This window comes from Papio anubis, chromosome 5 (assembly GCF_008728515.1).
Source record: "Papio anubis isolate 15944 chromosome 5, Panubis1.0, whole genome shotgun sequence".
NCBI classification, from domain to species: domain Eukaryota; kingdom Metazoa; phylum Chordata; class Mammalia; order Primates; family Cercopithecidae; genus Papio; species Papio anubis.
Window position 1 is genome coordinate 146,942,642 of NC_044980.1, and position 22,126 is coordinate 146,964,767.

A 22,126-nucleotide genomic window follows, 5' to 3' on the forward strand; every position below is an offset into this window, starting at 1 on the left:
ACATCTCAGCTTGCACCTTCCTGGACATCTGACTTTATCAATGTTTACTTTGCAGAGTAAATAGGTGTTGCTCAAACCACAAGCTCTAGAAGGCAAGATGATTTTTAACCAGCTGGTTGTATTGCCATTTCTTCAAGATCCTCACCAATGACAGATCTTTTTTTTTGAGACAGAGTCTCGCTCTGTCACCCAGGCTGGAGTGCAGTGGCATAACCTCGGCTCACTGAAAGCTCTGCCTCCTGGGCTCATGCCATTCTCCTGCCTCAGCCTCCTGAGTAGCTGGGACTACAGGCACCTACCACCACGCCCAGCTAACTTTTTTTGTATTTTTAGTAGAGACAGGGTTTCACCGTGTTAGCCAGGATGGTCTTGATCTCCTGACCTTGTGATCCGCCTGCCTCAACCTCCCAGAGTGCTGGGATTACAGGTGTGAGCCACCGCGTCCAGCCGTCAATGACAGATTCTTAAGCTACTATTGCAGGGGTCGATGTGGACATTCCCTCTTACCATATGCACCCTGGGAACCTAGAGAAAAATTTCCCGGAGTATCAGACTCCTTCTCCAGATGGGTTGTGCAGAGAGAGGAAAGCTAGCACTTTAACCCACCCAAATCCATGACTCAAAGCAACACTTTTCAGGCACTCCTGGTTTGGAGTAGGCAGATCTTAATTTGTTTGCTGGCCTAAAAACAAAAATAAAATCAAAGCATCTTTTATCATTTATGGCAATTTTGATTTACTTATAAAGTTTGCCTTACCTACAGTAATCATCTTTCCTCGTGTTTATGAGGTGTTTTATAGTTTACAAAAAACTTTCGAATAGGCAACTCTCATTTGACTCTTCCAAGTGTGCTGTGGTTATCAGAGGAGGAAGCTTTAGCTCTGAAAGCTGGTGGGACTTGGCCCAAGGTTGATCCACTCACAGACGGTGGACCTAGCTGTCCAGTGACTGGTCTCCGAGGGCACGGGTCTTTGGAGCTCCTGACGGAGTGAGGGGAATGTGGGCTTTGGAATCCATACTTCTGATTTGATAACCTTTCTGAGTCTCAGATTATCTTTCTATGGAATGAGAGGTCTCATGTCCACCCCACAGAGCCACTGTGATTACATGAGAACAAGATGTGCAAAGTGGCTGAATAAATGCTTGTTCCCCTCTTACTCTTTGTACTTCCCACTGCAAAATCTGAGCTATGCTGTACATCCAAGTCAAGTTTTATGTTGGTGGTTTAATCATACTTTTCATCCTTTTTCCCCACTCCATATACAGTATCCCCATATATCATTGGCAACATCGAATTTGCTCTTTGCTTCTAGGAAATGGAGAACAAGGAAGACCTTACCCCATGACCGATGCTGAGAGAGTGGATCAGGCGTACCGAGAAAATGGATTTAACATCTACGTCAGTGACAAAATCTCCTTGAATCGCTCTCTCCCAGATATCCGGCACCCAAAGTGAGTGTAACATCTCTCAAATTCTGAGATCTAAGGATGTTGCCCCTGGCTCTTGTTGAGAATTAATTAAAGAAGCAGGTACATGGAGCCCTGCTGACAGAGGCTCCCTCCTCTTACACAGGCATTTGTGCAAAGGTTCGTGGTGCTGAGGGGTAAGGGATAATACCGTCTCTTCAGAAGAGCCAGCCTCCTTCCTCTTTTCAGGAAGCCTCTGCATTTCCCCTTTTGCTCTGGGCTGAAGGGAAGTTCAGACCCCAATGTAGAGGACAAGTTGTCATGAAGTTTTTAACTTTCATTCTCTTCATTTTCTATGGGATGTTTTTATTTCTTTTTAAAAAAATCTTTCTTGTATTTCTGTCTTTGTTATAAACCATCTCTAATCACATTGAGAGCAGATGTATCAGAATGATTATAAAGCTGATAACAGTGGCAGCTAACATTCTTTGAACCGGAGTGTGTGCCAAACACTTTATTTGTATCATCTCAGGTTGCTGTCAGGTAGGTCCTGTAATGATGCCGATTTTACAGTGAGAAAACTGGGGCTTAAAGGAGGGTCATAACTCACTTAAGGCCATAAGGTGATTAACAGGCTGAGCCAGGCCTTAGACTCCAGTTCAATCAAAAACTATACCCTGGACCTTAAGCTATCCTGCCCCCCTGTACATTTTCAATAAGGGTCATTGTGATGATGGTGATTTTCTGGTAGAGCCGTTCTTAAACTTGAGGTACATTAGAATCACTTGGAGGGTTGTTAGGACACAAGATATTGAGCCTCAAAGCTGTTGATTAGTAGGTCTGGATGGGGGCCCAAGAACTTGTGTTTCAAACAGGCTCCCTGGGAATTCTGCTGCTCCTTATCTTGGGACCACACTTTGAGAATCACTGCAAGTAGATTTCAGAATTGCTTCCACATGAAGGCAGTACTGAGTAGCACTGGAGCATAAGTTTTGCTCAGGGACTGAGAAAATAGAGCCCAGGAAGAGATAATAAAAGCTAACATTTATTTGTTGCTCACTATATGCCAGGCATTTTTCTAAGCCAGTGATTCTCAAAGTGTGGTTCCCAGGCCAGCAACATCAGCATCACCTGGGAATTTGGTAGACCTGCAGATTCTTGGACACCAGCCCAGATTTACCGAATCAAAGCTATGGGGAAGGGTCCAGCAATCAGTGTTTTAACAAGGCCTCCAGGAGATTCTGATGCATGCTTGCATTTGAGAACCACTGTTTCAGGTATTTTAAGTATATTAACTCAGTCAAATCTTCTAAAATCCCTGTGAGGTAGGTACTGTTATTATAACCATTTCACAGATGAGGAATTGAGGCACAAAAAGATTAAGTAATTTGCATAGGATAACATAGCTGAAAAGAGATGGAGCCAGAATTTGAACCCAGGGAGTCTGGCTCTAGAATCTATGGTTTTAATCACTGAACCATAAAGATCTTTCCAGCTATAAGAACTCAATTAGTAGAATGCCGTGCTAAAGACTTCATCTTGGTAACATGTTTGGCAGCTTACAAAATACCTTCATCCCCATAACCTCCTTTAGTTCCTACAACAGTACTTTGAGATTGGCATTACTATGATCATCTCTACTTTGTAGATGTAAAAGATGTGCTGTCACCTAGGATTGGGCCCTTTTCCCAAAGATGCCTTACAGCAAGGGAGCAGAGCAGGGGCCTCAGTATACTTTCCCTTGGGGTTTGCCATTTGTTTCATGGTTTTCACTGTCAAACCCCAGATTTTTTTCTTTTTTTCAAGACAGGGTCTTGCTCTATCACATAGCCTGGAGTGCAGTGGTGCGATCTCGGCTCACTGCAACCTCTGCCTCCTTAGCTCAAGCAATCCTCCCACCTCAGCCTCCCGTGTAGCTGGGACCACAGGTGTGTGCCACCACTGCTGGCGAATTTTTTGTATTTTTGGTAGAGATGGGATCTCATTATGCTGCCTAGCCTGGTTTTGAACTCCCGGACTCAAGTGATCTTCCTGCTTCAGCCTCCCAAAGTGTCAGGATTACAGGTGTGAGCCACCGTGCCTGGCCAAGCCCCAGATTTTTTGATGTAAGTCTAGACTGTTTGTAGTTCAGCTATCACAGATGTTACTGGATTTGGAACTGTAACCTGACTCTGAGGGTCAGAAACTCAATGTATGTATTTAGCTCCTTGCGGAGTTCTGAGTTCTGCACTAATTTCCTCTTTCTGAATCTAGGAAAGAAGTTCACCTGGTGAGTTCATTCATTGTCCTCTCACCACAGCTGCTGTTCTTGTGGTACTGTGGGTTCTCAACCCTGGCTGCACCTGGATGGTTTTTTAAAATACAAAGGCTAGGACCCTACCCCAGACCACTGAAATCTGAATCTCTGAGGTTGTTACCTGAATCTTAGTATTTTCTAAGATCTCCAAAAGCAATTCTCATATCTAATGAAGGTTGAGAATCACTGGTGTGAAATGAATATTTCTGCAGTGAGAAAGAGAGACAGGCTGGGTGTGGTCACAGCTTTCTTCCATTCTTTCATCTACTCATAGTAAATATGTAGGTCTTCTATGTGGCAAGCCCTGTGCTTGACACTAGGATCACAAAGATAAATGAATCATTAGTGTTGCCTCAAAGGAACTCCCACTCTTGTGCAAGGGGTGGGGACGGATGACATGAGCTGGGCATTACACCATAGTTGAGAAGATCAGTAATAGGGTTGGGCACAGGGTGCTTTGGGACCACAGAGGATACCCTGACCCTGTGCCTGGCCTTTGAAAGCTAGGAAGGCCTTCTGAAGGGGTGCTATCTACAGCCTCTGAAAGGAACAACTAGGACTGGCCAGGGCATGAGGGTGAGCAAGAGCACTGTGGGTAGAGACAGTGGCCTGGCCCTAGAGGCCTCCAGGCCAGAGAGCACATGTTCTCTGGCTTAGGACTTAGGAAATGGAGCCAGGATGAGGACCTAGCCCCTTTGTCTCCCATTGTAGTGCTCTTTCCTGACAGTCCAGAAAAAGAAACCTTTTCTTCATCGCAGAGTCCTGAGATCCACAGATGTGTCCCTCAATAGAATTCAGGGGAGTCTGTAAAGTTGGATGAGAAAAACGTTGAATTTTTTTTTAAAATTAAGCTTTATCTGCAATTTGGTGTTCCCTTCAGTTGCGAATGTAATCCACAAAGCCCTGTGATGTCCCCCAAGGAAAGCATTTGCTTTCACATCACTTACAGACCTCTTGAATCCCATGGACACTCATCACTACTTGGAAATGGAGGTAGTTTTTAGAACTACCACTGATCTTTTTTTTTTCCCTAGATATTTACTTTTTATTTTTTTATTTTTATTTTTTAATTTATTTATTATTATTATACTGTAAGTTGTAGGGTACATGTGCATAACGTGCAGGTTTGTTACATATGTATACTTGTGCCTTGTTGGTGTGCTGCACCCATCAACTCGTCATTTACATCAGGTATAACTCCCAATGCAATCCCTCCCCCCTCCCCCCTCCCCATGATAGGCCCCGGTGTGTGATGTTCCCCTTCCCGAGTCCAAGTGATCTCATTGTTCAGTTCCCACCTATGAGTGAGAACATGCGGTGTTTGGTTTTCTGTTCTTGTGATAGTTTGCTAAGAATGATGGTTTCCAGCTGCATCCATGTCCCTACAAAGGACGCAAACTCATCCTTTTTTATGGCTGCATAGTATTCCATGGTGTATATGTGCCACATTTTCTTAATCCAATCTGTCACTGATGGACATTTGGGTTGATTCCAAGTCTTTGCTATTGTGAATAGTGCTGCAATAAACATACGTGTGCATGTGTCTTTATAGCAGCATAATTTATAATCCTTTGGGTATATACCCAGTAATGGGATGGCTGGGTCATATGGTACATCTAGTTCTAGATCCTTGAGGAATCGCCATACTGTTTTCCATAATGGTTGAACTAGTTTACAATCCCACCAACAGTGTAAAAGTGTTCCTATTTCTCCACATCCTCTCCAGCACCTGGACCTCATTAAACTAAAGAGCTTCTGCACAGCAAAAGAAACTACCATCAGAGTGAACAGGCAACCTACAGAATGGGAGAAAATTTTTGCAATCTACTCATCTGACAAAGGGCTAATATCCAGAACCTACAAAGAACTTAAACAAATTTACAAGAAAAAAACAAACAACCCCATCAAAAAGTGGGCAAAGGATATGAATAGACATTTCTCAAAAGAAGACATTCATACAGCCAACAAACACATGAAAAAATGCTCATCATCACTGGCCATCAGAGAAATGCAAATCAAAACCACAATGAGATACCATCTCACACCAGTTAGAATGGCGATCATTAAAAAGTCAGGATACTTTTTATTTTTAATTATTGCTATATAATGATTGTATATATTTATGAGATACATGTGATGCTTTGATATGAGCGTACAATATGTAATGATCAAATCAAGGTAATTGGGAAATCCATCACCTCAATCATTTATCATTTCTTTTACCACTAGATCTTGTTTCTTCTCTTTTTTTTTTTTTTTTTTGAAACAGGGTCTTGCTATGTTGCCTAGGCTGGTCTTGAACTCCTGGGCTCAAGCGATCCCCTTGCCTCAGCCTCCTGAGGAGCTGAGATTACAGGCAAAACCTCATCACACTTGGCTTTGAATAAATTTTGATAACTATATTTCAGTCTAATTGGTTTTCTTTAAAATCTGGTACATTTTATGGATTATGAGCATTGCTCTGAGAAGTGTCCATAGGCTCCCCCAGCCTGGCGGATGGGCCCCTGGCATCAATAAGCTGTGCAATTCCTGTTCCAGGTGGGCGGGAGTGGAGCTAAGGAGGTCTCAGGCACCTCTATCACCAGCCCACCCACCCAGCCAGCCAGCCAGCATCCAAGCTACTAACTGCAAAAGATGTCACTACTGCCAGCGCTCCTGACACCTCCCTTTTTTAGAGTCACCAAGTGTGGAAGCTGACTTTTCAGAAATGAGTTGACAGATGTCTCGAAGAGGTTTCCTTTTTTTTCCAGAGGGGAATCTTTCCTGCAGTTTGACAGCAGAAATGTGTGAGTAAATTAGAGCAGCTGAGCCGCTCACTCCCTTCGGTTTCTTTTAGCTTAAACAACTTCTCCAGCAGGAGCTGAGGTTTATGTTTGCCTTTTGTTCCTTCAAACTGAATTTTGGCAACAGCATGTCAAGAACAGGATTGAGGGGCTGTTTGTTTGTGCCAGCTGCCTTTGCTTCCACCAGAAGCTGCACTGGGGACCGCGTAGCCAGAGAACGGAAGCAAGGCAGTTTGGCCGAGACTCACTGGTCCTGCAAATGGGAGTCAGCCAGCTGGCTCTGAGTGGGCCTGCCCTCTGCACCTCCTGCCAAGTGAGCATGAACAGTGGCTGGCTGGTGGGCTGGCCCACTTTCCCTACTCCCTGGGAGCCCTGCTGGGCTGCTTGGCAACTGAACGTGGAGGCCCCTCCAGAGCACCAAGCTGATGGCACAACAGAGACCCAACTGCTGAAGTGCCTGGAATCTGCAGTTTCCTGTGCACACCCCATGTTAGGTGGTCAGTTTCTCCCATGCAAAGATTATCCATAGTGGGAATGAAAGCAATCCACAATTCTGACCTGCTTTCTCCATTCCATAGTTTTAGCTTCACTAATGAATAAACCTGTGTTGCAATAAAAGGCCCAAGTCTACCAGATCCCTACTTCCATGTTCCTTTTTGCACTTCCTTTTTGTTAAATTAACACAGTTAATTTATAACATATACTGAATTTCCTCAGAAGAACTTATAAGCTCATATTACTATAATAGGCCAGTATTTTATTGAGCACCTGTACATCCCTAACAGGCTACAAAGTGTAATAGAAGCAAGAAGGAAGGGAGTTATCACCTATTATCTTTGACAAACATGTATTAAATACAAACCCTGTAAAAATGACAGCTTGCCAACACAGGAAGTTTAAGTCAACCACATTTATTGTAGTCATAATATAATAGTGTCCTGATTGGAACATACACGTGGGTATAAAATCACATTTGGGCCAAGATAAAGTAAGATAAATTTGCCCTCCTGCCTAAAACAACCAAAAAAAAAAAAAAATAAGGCCAGGCAAAATACATGAAACACTGGTTTTTAAGATACTGGACATCAGGCAGTAAAGAACAATAATTTCTAAGAAACAGGAAACAAATGAGGTGAGCCCTATAGTTGCCCCAGCTTATTGCATTGGGAGAATTTCCAGGCCATGGTGCAGGGAGGGCGAACCAAGATAGAGCCCAGAAGACTTCCTGAGTTGAGGAAGTGGAGCTGAGAGTCCAAGGAGATAAGGGAGGCTAGAGTTCAGAGGACACAGTACTGGAGAGAGGAGAGCTGTGCAAAGAGAGACCTACAGAGATCTACAGAGTCCTCTCAAACACTCAGTGGATTGTTGATCAGCACATGCCATGAGGAAGCTATCTGAGGCTGGGAAAGGAATCACCCTAAAATGCTATAGGAAACAGTGCCTAGTGCTCCCTCAGGGCCAAGAATAGTGCCTCTTCCCACCACCTGGACTGGAAAACCTCCTAATTCATAACTTATGGGGAATCAGGTAGAGTACTTAGAAGAGTTTTGTCTTAGTGGCGTCTAATCAGCCCTAGACTAAACGGTGCTCTGGACCAGTCTAAAAAAATCATAAATTATTACTAAAAAGGATCAAACTGTTTCCAAATATATAATGCACCCAGAACAAAGCTTGATAATACTTACATCAATACATAAATATTCAGTACTAAGCAATGTGAAACCCAGTCGAAGATTACCAGGCATGCAAAAAAGTAGAAAAAAATGACCCACAGTGACAAATATAATCACTCAATCAAAACCAACCCAGAGCTGACAAAGAGAGTAGAATTAGTGGAGTTAATTGTAACTGTATTTCATAAGTTTAAAAAGTTAGGTAGAGATATGGAGGATATAAGAAGATCCAAATCAAAATTCTAGAAATGAAATCAACCATGTCTAAAATGAAAAATACACTGAATGGGATTAATGGCATAGATATTGCTGAAAAAAAAAAAGATTAATAAACTTGAAGCTGTAGCAAAAGAAACTACTCAAAGTAAAACACAGAAAAAGAACTTTAAAAATTGAAAAGAGGTTCAATTACCTGTGGGACAACTTTAAAAATTCTAGTATTTATGTAATTAGAGTGTGTGTAAGGAAGTAATGGCTGAAAGTCTTCCAAATTGGATAACAACTGTAATACCACATCCAAGAAACTCAGTGAAACACAAGCTCAAGAAATACAAAGAAAATGACATCAAGGCATGTTATAATCAAATTACTAAAAACCAGTGATGAAGAAAAAAATGTTAAAGCAGCCAGAGAAATAAAACTTGTTATAGCAAGAGGAACAAAGATAACAGGAGAATTCTTGTTGTAAACACTACAAAGAAGAATATGGTGTAGCAACATCTTTAAAGTATGGAAATGTCAGTAAACTATGGTTAGTAATAAAAAAATAAGGTATGGAAGAGAAAACTCTGTCAACTTAGAATCTGTACCCGGTGAAAATGTCTTTTTTTAAACAAGATACTGTCTACAAATAGAGATCTTTATTTACAAAATACAAAAATCACTAGAAATATAGCTTTGTGGGTAAATATATGCTATTTGTCTTATTGTTTAAATCTTTTAAAAGACGATTGGCTGTGTAACCAAGAATAATAATATTATTGGATTTAAAACATGTGTAAAATAAAATGTGTGCCAACATAAAGACTGGAGGGGAGAAATGGTAATCTGCTATCATGAGGTTCTCACAGTGTGTCTGGAAGAATTGGTTTCTTCTGGTGGGTTTTTGGTCTCGCTGACTTCAAGAATGAAGCCAAGACCCTCGCAGTGAGTGTTAGAGTTCTTAAAGATGGTGTGTCCGGAGTTTGTTCCTTCAGATGTTCAGATGTATCTGGAGTTTCTTCCTTCTGGCGGGTTCATGGTCTTGCTGACTTCAGGAGTGAAGCCGCAGACCTTCGCAGTGAGTGTTACAGCTTTTAAAGGTGGCGCGTCCAGACTTGCTCATTCCTCCTAGTGGGTTCGTGGTCTCGCTGACTTCAGGAGTGAAGCTGCAGACCTTCACAGTGAGTGTTACAGCTCTTAAAGGTGATGTGTCTGGAGTTGTTTGTTCCTCCCGGTGGGTTCGTGGTCTCACTGACTTTAGGAGTGAAGCTGCAGACCTTTGCTTTGAGTATTACAGCTCATAAAGGTAGTGCGGGCCCAAAGAGGGAGCAGCAGCAAGATTTATTGTGAAGAGCGAAAGAACAAAGCTTCCACAGCGTGGAAGGGGACCCAAGAGGGTTGCTGCTGCTGGCTCGGGTGCCCAGCTTTTATTCTCTTATTTGGCCCCACCCACGTCCTGCTGATTGTTCCACTTTACAGAGTGCTGATTGGTGTGTTTACAATCCTTTAGCTAGACACAGAGTGCTGATTGGTGCGTTTTTACAGAGTGCTGATTGGTGTGTTTACAAACCTTTAGCTAGACACAGAGTACTGATTGGTGTGTTTACAATCCTTTAGCTAGACAGAAAAGTTCTCCAAGTCCCCACCCAACCCAGAAGCCCAGCCGGCTTCACCTCTCAATAGTGCATGTGAAGTATAAAGGTAAACTGATGAGTTAAAAACATGTATTATAAACCCTAAAGCAAGCACTAAAATAACAAAACAGAATTATAGCTAATAAGCCAACAGAGGCGATAAAATGAAATCATAAAAAATAATCCAAAATATGGCAGAGAAAGCAAGGAAGGAAGTCAAAATCAGACAGGAGAAATAGAACTGGGTGCAGTGGCTTGCACCTGTGATCCTAGCTACTCAGGAGGCTGAGGCAGGAGGATCACTTGAGCCTAGGAGTTTAAGATCAACCTGGGCAAGACCCCATTTCTGAAAAAAAAAAAATTAGCCAGGCATAGTGGCACATTTGTATTCCCAGCTACTTGGGAGGCTAAGGTGGGAGAATCACTTGAGCCCAGAAGTTTGAGGCTGCAGTAAACTATGCTCATGCTACTGCACTCCAGCCTTAGTGACAGAGCAAGACCTCATCTGTAAAAACTAAAAAAAGAAGAATAAATAGAAAATACTAAAATGATGGACTTTAACCTAACCATATCAATAATCACGTTAAATGTAAATGCTCTAATTATTCTGGTTAAAAGGTGGAGATTGTCAGATTGGATAAGAAAACAAGATTCAAATACATGCTGCCTGCAAGAAACACACTTTAAATGTAGAGATACAAATAAGTTAAATGTAAAAGAAAAGATATGCCATGCTAACACCAGTCAAAAGAAAGCTGTAGTGGCAATATTAATATCAGTCAAAGTAGATTTCAGAGCAAAGAATATTACCAGGAATAAAGAAAGTTATTTCATAATAAAGAGGTAATTCATAAGGAAGACATAGCAATCCTAAATGTTTATGTACTTGATAAGAAAGCTTCAAAATACATGAAGCAAAAACTGATAGAACTATAAGGAGAGGCTGGGCACAGTGGCTCTCGCCTGTAATCCCAGCACTTTGGGAGGCTGAGGAGGGCAGATCATCTGAGGTCAGCAGTTCCAGACCAACCTGACCAACATGGTGAAACCCTGTCTCTACTGAAAATACAAAAATTAGCCAGGCATGGTGGCACGTGCCTGTAATCCCAACTACCCAGGAAACTGAGGCAGGAGAATCACTGGAACCTGGGAGGCAGAGGCTGCAGTCAGCCGAGATTGTGCCACTGTACTCCAGCCTGGGCGACAAAGCAAGACTCATCTCAAAAAACAACAACAACAACAAAACTATAAGGAGAAATTTTTTTAAAAAGCCACAATTATGAGATTATGAGATTTCAACACCTCTCTCTCAACAATTGGTAATACAGATAGACAGAAAGTCAGCGAGGATATAGTAGACTCTCACAGCACTGTCGACCAATATGACCTAATTGACATTTATAGAATACTCCACCAATAACAGCAGAATACACATTCTTTTCAAGTGGATATGAAACATTTACCAAGATAGATTATATTTTGGGCCAGAAAACAAGTCCTCATAAATTTAAAAGGATTCAAGTGATGCAAAGTATCACTCTAACCACAATGAATTAAATTTAGAAATCAATAACAAAATAATCCTTTTAAACTTTCCAAAAGATTAGAAAATATATTACTTACATATGAATAACAGATGGGTCAAAAAAGAAATAAAAAACAAAATTAGAAAGTATTATTAACTGAATGATAATGAAAACACAATATATCAGAATTTGTGGAATGTCACTAAACCACTACATAAGGGGAAATTTGTAGCATTAGTGCCTATGTTAGAAAAAAAGAATGGTCTAAAATTGATGACATCAACTTCACTTTCAGAAACTAGCAAAAGAAGAGCAAATTAATCCACAGTAAACAGAAGAAAGGACGTGAAAAAGGTCAAAGCAGATATCAATGAAACAGAAAATCAAGAAAAACAAAATCTGGCTCTTTGAAAGGGTCAATTAAATTAATTAACGTCTAACCAGCTTGAAAAAGAGAAAAAGAAGACAAAAATTACCAATATCAGGAATGAGAGAGATGACATAGCTATAGATTCTGTAACTGTTAAGAGAATAATAAAGGAATATCCTGAACAACTTTGTGCCTAAACATCTAACAACTTAGCTGAAATTACAGATTCTTTGAAAGACACAAACTGCCAAAGCTCACTTAAGGAGAAACAATCAACCTGAATAGTCCTATATGTATTAAAGAGATTGACAGTGTAGTTAAGTACCTTCCCATGAAGAAAACTTCAGGCCCAGGTGGGTTCACTGATGAATTCTTTCAACAATTTAAGAAATAATTCTGGCTGGGCGTGGTGGCTCACACCTGTAATCCCAGCACTTGTGGAGGTCAAGGCGGGCAGAACACGAGGTCAGGAGATTGAGACCATCCTGGCTAACACGGTGAAACCCCATCTCTACTAAAAACACAAAAAATTAGCCAGGCATGGTGGCGGGCACCTGTAGTCCCAGCTACTCGGGAGGCTGAGGCAGGAGAATGGCATGAACCCAGGAGGCAGAGCTTGCAGTGAGCCAAGATCACACTACTGCACTCCAGCCTGGGTGACAGAGCAAGACCCTCTCTCTCAAAAAAAAAAAAAAAAAAGATAATTATATACAAATTTTTCCCCAAAATTAAAGAGGATAGGGTACTTTCCAACTCATTGTAAAACCAGCATTATCCTGATACCAAAGTCAGGCAAAGATATTACAAAAAAAGAATATTACAGACCAATATCCCTCATGAATGGGTTGGGCCGGTGGTATCGTCATCATTATTCACTTTTTTTCAGGTCAGTAACTAAAAGATCAAAGGATAAAGAGGTGCACCAAAGTCACACAGGTACACCCTGAGCAGGGTTGTATGTTTAGTGAAAAAATAATAAAAATAAAGTATGAAAAGAAAAAACCTGTCAACTTAGAATTCTATACCCAGTGAAAATATCTTCCCCCCCCAAAAAAAGATACCAGATAGAAATAAAGATATTTATTCACAAAGAATAAAGATCACTGCAAATAGTAGCCATGTGGGTAAATATATGCTATTTTTCTTATTGTTTAAATCTTATAAAAGATAATTGACTGTGGGGTAGAGTGCAGTTGGAAAGGGATTTGTTATCATGGTTTGCCAACCATTGCAGCATTCAAAACACCCTGATAAAAGGGTGGGGAATCAGAACGAGGGAGTGGACTATGAGGAAATAGCATCCTGGACCTAGCAGAGCTGTTAGCTGAGGTCCTATTCAGGGACCACCCACTTGCCCCCATGATAATATGGCCTTAGTGATGCTGCGTTTGGCTTGAGGAGCGAAAACTTGAGGTTCATAAATATTCCCATAGCAGAAAGGGAGTCTTCTCGAATAGTGATGTAAGCCTGGGGCAAGAGAGGGCAGGGATGTAAAAAGGATTGAGCTTTCCTGCCCCAGGTGGCATCGCCAGCTGTGCATCCCTGTTGGAGACCTTGAGAACTAGGAGAAGCTGTTGGCAGAGCTGCTGCCTGTGCTCCCGGGCTCCTGCCTTGCATGGCCCACCCAACTGATGTATCCAGAGCTAACTAACTCAGGAACTTTATCTACGGTAACTGTGTGTTTATTATGGGCTCCTTTCTGCCCTTCCACCTCCAGTCTACAGCTCATCTGAAATGAGGCCAGCCCTTACTCAGGCCTATTATGGTAAAATGATCAAGAGATAGCCCCTGTCTTGAAGAGATTTCAAGCCTATTAGTCACCTAAAACTGTCTCTGAAAGCCATTTATTCATTCAGCAAATATTTATTGAGTGTCTATTTTGTGTGCTTACTGTATGGCCTAGGTCCTAGGGAATCAGCAATGAGCAAATGGTCAAAATCTCCTTCCCTCCTAGAGCTTACATTCCACTGGGGGTAGGGGTGGGAGAGTCATAATATAAACAAACAAATAAATGGATTGATTTTTTCGACAGCAATAAGTGATGTAGGGGAAAAAAGATTAACAGGATAAAGGGTAGAAAAAATAGTAAGAATGGGGTAGATTTTATTTCAGGGGTCAAGGAAGTGCTTTCTGATAAGATAGCATATGAACAGAGCTAGGAAGTGGTGAGGGGCCTAGCAGGGCAGTTAACTGGCGGAAGAGCCCTGCAGGCAGAGGAAACAGCAAATGCAAAGGCCCAGAGGCCACCGTGCCTGGCTTGTGGAGGCCAGTGTGGCTGGAGCCTGATGATGCGAGTGAAGAGAAGTAGGGCTGGAGAGGTGTCTGGGTGGTGGTTAGGGGTTGTGGCGGGGCTGGAGCTTTTCCCAAAATGGCTAAGACAGGACACCACTGGAAGGTTTTGAACAGAGGGTGACATAATCTGATTTTCATCTTAAAAGGATCGCTTTGGTTGCTGTTTTAAGAACAGACTGTAGGCAGCCAAGGGTGGAAGCAGGGAGACTAGTTAGGAGTATGTTAACAGCAAGGCAAGGGAGCGTGAGAGAGAGTCAGTCCACGGTTGGAGTAGTGGAGTAGCCATGGCTGATTTCTAGACATACTTGGAAGGTGGAGATGGAGGTGCCAGGATTTACTTACAAGATTGTGGATATGAGAATAAGAGAGGAGCTGGGGATAACGCCAAGGTTTTTGGCCAGAGCAGCTGGGGAGATGGAGCTGCCATCTGCAGAAATGGAGATGACTTTGGGAAGAGCAGGTTTTGGGAAAAATCACGATTTTGATTGCAGACAAGTTTGCAACATTGTTTCACATCCAAATGTCAGTGTCAAGTAGGCAGTTGAATAAATGATCCCATTTGTGTTGTGAAAAATGGAAATAGTGACAGGATTTTTTTCTGAGTTGCTGTGTTTTTATTGTGGTTTTAATTAACTCACCTTCCTAAAATATCAGGAAATGCCTGAGGCATAACAGATAGTAAGCCTAAAAATGACCCAAGACCAGTCGTGGTGTGTGGCATGCGGCATAATGGAGTTTATGGTCAGCGTTCAGGTGATGGCAAGAGCGGTGCCCATAACCTTCCACCCTTTTTGTTGGGAATGAATGACGGGAGTCTGTACCCGCCCCCACCACCCCGTGGTGCAGAGTGGTTTGTCAGACCCTCCATAGAACAGTGACAGGCTTAGAAGACATATTTAGTACTTATTAGCAGTTTTTACGCTTTTTAATCATGATTCATGTGGTAGAGCAAGCTTGCCTGACACCTTTACAATGGAGTACTTCAGTATAAGGTGAGTGCCCCAGAGATAGTCAGGATTCGAGAGCAATGCAGCCTCCCTGTTTTGGCAGGTTGTTAGCGAGACTGTTGTGGGAGGCGAGGGCCTGTAGGTGGAATGATTTGTAAGCTGGGAAAGGAAAAAATGTAGGTTTTTCTTTTTTTGGACCATCACTGATTTTTTTTTTTTTTTTTTTTTTTGAGACAGAGTCTTGCTCTGTCACCCAGGCTGGAGTGCAGCTGTGATCTTGGCTCACTGCATCCTCCACTTCCTGGGTTCAAGCGATTCTCCTGCCTCAGCCTCCCAAGTAGCTGGAATTACAGGCACATACCACCACACCTGGCTAATTTTTGTATTTGTAGCAAAGACAAGTTTCACCATGTTGGCCAGGCTGGTCTGGACTCCTGACCTCAAGTGATCCGCCCACCTCAGCCTCCCAAAGTGCTGGGATTACGGGCATGAGCCACTGTGCCTGGCCGCATTACTGATTTTTTAGGAGACTTAAATCAGCTCTTCTTCTCTGAAATTAAATGACTCCCTTCTGAAAAGTAGTGTTTCTTTCAGGATAACAGTTATCGATCCAATATTGATCCCAATATTGACTAATATTGGAATTTAAAGTGCTCATATGCCTTAAAATAAAATGGCAGCTAATAACATTTCTCACATTGACTTCTTTTCTCTAATTTTTAAAAGAGTTCAGTGAATTCAGCCCTCAGGTTGAAATTGTGAAGATAAATAATCTACTAGCAAAAATGGATGCCTATCAACTAAAAATTATATGGGCATCTACTCCCTACAGTTTATGCTAGATAAAAGGCATGAATATCTACATGACTGGATGTGTGACTTGTTTTCTTTTTATTATTTCTGCAAACAGATGCATTTTCTAAGTCTTCTAGAGATGGATGCTGTGTTCTCCATTAATAACAACATGTACTATTTGTCGAGTGCTCCTATTTATTTGTCAATGTGCCAGGCATTGTGCCGAACACCTTACCAGTTGTACCTTACTTGTTCCTATTCTGAACTGTTGTGCGATGATGATTTATTTCTTTTATACTCAAATTGTCTTCTGGTTTACAAACTATTACAACTATTTTATGGTTCCAGCCTCTCTGAAATTGTATCAAATGGGGATCATCACTAGCTCCATTTTACAGATGCACAAACTAAACCTCAGAGAACCTCAGCCCTTTGTTCCAGTTCACACTGCTAGTAGAAGGCAAAGAAGGCTTGACCTAGATCCAAGCCTGTGTTTTTTCTATTGCATCATACACAGGCTGAGACCCGAGACCTGAGACCCGAAACCCATGTCTCACAGAGAGGGAGACTTTTTTTTTTTTTTTTTTTTGAGACAGATTCTCCTTCTTTTGCCCAGGCTGGAGTACAGTAATGCAATCTCAGCTCACCTCAAACTCTGCCATTCGGGGTCAAGCAATTCTTGTACTCAGGCTCTCAAGTAACTGGGACTACAGGCACACACCACTACATCCAGGCTAATTTTTGTATTTTTAGTAGAGACGGAGTTTCACCATGTTGGCCAGGCTGGTCTCGAACGCCTGGCCTTGAGTTGATCTGCCCACCTTAGCCTCCCAAAGTACTGAAATTACAGTCATGAGCCACCGTACCTGGTGGAGGGAAACGTTTTTAAATCTGAATCCTCTGTCCATGAAGGTACTTGGACCAGGCCTAGTGAGTGGTATTTGCTATATAAATCCAGCAAACATAACCAGCAGACTCCTCTGCGGGCATCGCATTCACCATGCGGAAGGTAATATGTTCTTGTCCAGAAGCAGATAAATAGCATTCAGCAAAATTGGTTACAGAGATAAGTTTGATTTCTAAGTGGTGTTGGCCTTGAAAGGGTTTAAGAAAAAAGAAAATAATGACTGGAAGATGAGAGTGATTATCAGTTCTCTCCCTTCATTAAGATGGTATCAAGGGCAGCGTGATGATAAGACAAGTAGAACAGCTTAGCTTAGGAGCACTGTTACATAGAAAAGAACATAATTCTTTCTTGATTGTAAGCCTCCTTCTCCACACCTTTCAGGGGAAGAAATCAATAGTCCCTCTCTCCTCTCTATCCCCCCACTTTACACTCCAATCCTAAGTCCTCCCAAGTAGTGAATTGTAACAGTTTAGTGTATAGCTTTCCATAGTTTTTTCTTTGCTTATACAATATATAGAGACATATGAATGGGGCTTAGGGTTTTGTTTTGTTTTATAAAAATGTGGTTGTACTATTGTGTTTTATTCTACAAGTATTTTTTTCACTTAATATATTGTGGGCCAGGCGCGGTGGCTCAAGCCTGTAATCCCAGCACTTTGGGGGGCCGAGACGGGCGGATCACGAGGTCAGGAGATCGAGACCATCCTACAACACGGAAACCCCGCCTCTACTAAGAAATACAAAAACTAGCCGGGTAAGGTGGCGTTTCTGTAGTCCCCAGCTACCGAGGCTGAGGCAGGAGAATGGCGTGAACCCGGAGGCGGAGCTTGCAGTGAGCCGCGATCCGCCAGTGCAGTCCGGGGATCCTGGGAGACAGAGCGCAGACTCCGCTCCCCCAAAAAAAAATATATATATATATATATATATATATATATATATATATATATATAGTGGTCACATTTTAAGATATTTCTAATAGCTGTGTAATATTCCATAGGCATATAATTTAGTCAACAGTTCCTCTGTAGACAGACATACAGGTCATTTCCAGGTCCTTGTTTCTGGAAACAGTGTGGCAAAAAACATCCTGGAACACATATCTTTACATTGTTATTTCTTCTTTTCTCCTCTTTTATGAACCATCAAGTAACTTGATATTAAAGTCCATTTCCTTCTAAGGAATGTTTGCCTGGCAGCTGGCAGCTCACTGGGATGTGAGGTGTGGTCCTTAGGGCTGTTTTATGCCTTGCACACCATATTCATTAACCAGAGTTCCTCCCTCCTGCTGTCATCCTTGGTTTAAAGCTTGAGTATGTAGAATATATTGCATGTTACATCTGTAGGAGGACTAAACATTTTATCATGTGGAACAGCAGTGTAAAGAAACTGTTGCTAGATTTTTTTAAAATGTTATTGTTAGACTGGGTGCGGTGGCTCATGCCTTTAATCCCAACACTTTGGGAGGCCGAGGCAGGTACGTCACTTGAGGTCAAGAGTTTGATGCCAGCCTGGCCAACATGGTGAAACCACATCTCTACGAAAAATACAAAAATTAGCTGGACGTGATGGTGAGTGCCTCATAGTCCCAGCTACTTAGGAAGCTGAGGCAGGAGAATTGCTTCAACGTGGGAGGCGGAGGTTGTAGTGAGCTGAAATCGCATCACTGCACTCCAGCCTGGGTGACAGAGCGAGACTCTTAAAAAAAAAAAAAAAGTTATTGTTTTTATAACCATCTTAAAACTAGATATGACCTAAATAAAACAGTTCCCAAAATGTAAGTTCAAAAGGAAGGAAAAGAAAGCACACAGCAAGATCCTTTAAACACTCCTTGTATCTGACATCTCTGGTCCTAGTCAGGGGGTGCACAACTAGTGACAAACTGATACTGCTGAGGTTTATAATTAACAATATGAATAATAAGAATAAACCTTTGTGTGTCTCTTAGCTGTCTGTTGAACAGGGACTAGCAGGTGGGTTTGGCTGGCTCTCAGCAAGGCCTCCCCTGAATGGCAAAGGGCCTTCATAAAGATATCAGCCTTGGCATACATTGTCAAGTAATCTTTTGGGTCCTCTGATTCCAGCCAGACTGTGTTAAAGAGACAGCTTGTGCCTGTCTCATCCCCGACAGGAGGGTAGAGAAGGGCTGGATAGCTGAGCCTGAGCATGAGCCTTGAGCTGAGGAAAGAGGCTTGAAATCAGTATGTGTCAGGAGAACGCCTAAGTCTGCAGCTCGAGGGAGGATAGGGAAAGGGAACAGGGACTTCTCACATTCTACCCACTAAGACTCAGCTTTTGCCTCTTGTTCTGGTGGAGCTGTCTCTGACTTCCACTTAGTTTCTTGGTGGTCCAAGACCATTGGTTGTAGTCTTTCTGAGAATGTTATATTTTAAGGGGATTATCTTTTGCAGAATAGAGAGGAGAAAATTCTAGAATTTTGAACTTATACCATTTGCTGGAAAATGACCTATGCTGTGGCCTCTGTAAAGTGGAAACTAAATTTACATACCAGATGCTATACCAGGTGCATTCACATATGGTACCTCTTTTATTCCTTGTGACAGCCTTAATAGGAAGGATGCATTTTACCCAAGAGGAAAGTAAGTCTCAGGGAGGTTATGACTTTCCCAAGGTGACCCAGCTGCTAAGTGACAGACATGGGATTTGAACCCAGATCCGAGTGTCTCTTCAGCCTATCTGCTTCCCTCACCACACCTGTAGTTGCATCCCAAGGAAGTGCCCTTCCTAGGATTCTTACCCTTGGACCAAGGGCCACTGTTTGAGATATTGATATGCTGTCTCCCTCTGTGACCCTGGGAAGGTCCCTTCTCATTCTAGGCCTCATTTTCCTCATCTTTAAACCAAGGAACGCAAATGAGATGAGAGTCAGGCTTTCCAGACTTAATATTCATTGCTTCTGATTGGCCTTTCAGGTTAAAGCTGTGTATGTGGCCTGGGAGTGGTAATTGGCCTTCTGCCTTGGTCCTCAACCCAAACAGATGCTGGCGTCTGCCTACCTGCCTCCCTGCCTCCCACAACATACAAACCAGCTCCCAACCAGCTCCATCTCATTAGGGGAAAATCCAAAATTGTCATCTGCTTGTCAAAGGAGAGTATGTTGGATTTGGTTACCATGAGAAAGTGCTAAAGTGGTGCCCATTTCCAGAAGATGATTGTTTATCTAGAAGTCCAAGCACTAAAAGCTTTCAAACGAGAGTCACTTGACAATTTTTAAAATGATAATTTCCTTAAAAAAAAAAAAAAAAACTAATCCCTAAAATTGCCGAAGAGTAATTTGCCACAATGTGCAGAGCGTAGTGATGGTGAAGTGCTGTGAACTACAAGTAATTGCTCTTAATGTCATGATGGCCCAGTTAGTTCCGTGTTGATAGGGCATTGCAAATCATGTGGAACAACAACCGTGTGTCCTAGCAGTCTCAGTGTCTATGACCTGGAAGTCCAGATTTCCATATTAGTGGTACTTCTGAAGTTTAGAAATCTGAATTCTAAAAGAATCCAATTTTCACAATCAAAAATAAAAAATAAAAATAATTGACCCAGCTCTAGTACACTTTTGGATGCTTACTCTTGGTTTTTTTTTTTTTTTTTTTGAGATGGAGTCTCGCTTTGTTGCCCAGGCTGGAGTGCAGTGGCGCGATCTGGGCTCACTGCAAGCTCCGCCTCCCGGGTTCACACCATTCTCCTGCCTCAGCCTCCGAGTAGCTGGGACTACAGGCGCGCACCACCACGCTCGGCTAATTTTTTGTATTTTTAGTAGAGACGGGGTTTCACTGTGTTAACCAGGATGGTCTGGATCTCCTGACCTCGTGATCTGCCCTCCTCGGCCTCCCGAAGTGCTGGGATTATAGGCGTAAGCCACCGTGCCCGGCCTACTCTTGGTTTTTTAATCCAGGGAATAGATTTAGAGATAGGACAGAATTCCTTGGCTTCAAGATTACCTCAGCTATTGGAGTATCCCACGCAAAGAATCACGGACAGTAGAGGGAAATGGGAATGTTGTCTAGGTGGAATGTGAGAAAGGCCCCCCAGGGGCAGGAGGTGGAGCCATGGCACAGACAGACCTCTCAGTGCCTGAAAGGGGAAATTTTTCCAAGGCTGGCCTCCAGGTTCTCTTACGATCTCCTCAGCACCAGGAATTTCTAGATTCCACCATTAAGAGGCCTTAGCTCTCCTCTGTGTAGCTCTGTCTGCTCCTCTCATTAGCTCTGTGACATTCCTTCCACACATCAAGGTATATCCTCAAAAGAGAGAATTTGGTTGGTCTGGTGAGCCTCATTTTGGCACAGATTTCTTGCAAGGCCATTGACGCCTGGCAAGTCAATGGATTGGTGACCCTGAGTCAGAGCTCTGCTAATGCCCTAAGCAACTGTGGCCAGGTAAGGAGCAGTCATAGAGCCCACCCAGGACTCCTTCTTCAGCCAGGGCTGTGGGCTTGGTCATTTCTGTCAGAAGGGAAGGCATGGACAAGGTAGGCCCCATGACTGACCTGATCACCATGTAAGTTCCTTGTTGGACCAAGATGGTACCTATGACCCTCCTGTTTACAGAGCACCAACATGTTCCTTTCTTATTCACTTCTCAGCTCAACCTACAAGTCCATTTTTTAAAGGAAGGAACTAAGCAGGTGTTTGATAACTTGCCAAAGGCTATATAGCTAATACTCTTTGGTCTTTTTGGCTCCAAGTCCATACCAAACTACTTCTGAGAAAAGAGAATGAACATTGAATGGACCTCAGCAAGCATATTTAGGGCATCCACATTTTTATTAGTGGAGTTTTTAGTTGCTGAAGTTCATTGAATCTTCTTGAAGATCCCACTTCTCTAGGCTGCGTGGTCAGCCCCCCATGGACTTGCCAAGTCAACAGGCACCACTTAGAACATGACAGCAAACACTGGCACCTTGAAACTGTGTCCGATTTAGATTTGTTATTTACATCCAGGGTCTCCAAAAGATTTTCTCTTTGTGTTGGGACTAAACTGAGGAGCCAGGTCCATCTCCCAGCTGGCCACGTTGTGTGGGATCACCAAGCAGCTCCTCTAAGCCTCACTACCTTACTTGGAAAACAGACGGGTTGGACGAGGCAACTTCCAACTCCAGTTCAACTCAGCAACTACTCATGGCGTGCTTGTTGATGGCAAGGCACAGGCCTGGGCATGAGGCTGTGCCACTAGTAACACTTCAGTCTGTGCCTTTCTAGGCTGTTTTCATTTTGCTGTCACCTCACAGCCATACACAGGAAGGCAGAAAAAAATTATCATAATTTATTACTGTTTATG

General features: G+C 42.6%; 1 protein-coding gene across 1 annotated transcript in view; it reads left to right on the forward strand.

Moving 5' to 3' along the window:
* GALNT10 (polypeptide N-acetylgalactosaminyltransferase 10) overlaps window positions 1-22,126 on the forward strand; it is a 230,187-nt gene that overhangs the window by 102,732 nt on the left and 105,329 nt on the right. Inside the window, exon 3 of the mRNA XM_017960065.3 lies at window positions 1,314-1,452. Coding sequence (XP_017815554.2) covers window positions 1,314-1,452 — 139 coding nt within the window. The remainder of the gene's footprint in view (window positions 1-1,313; window positions 1,453-22,126) is intronic.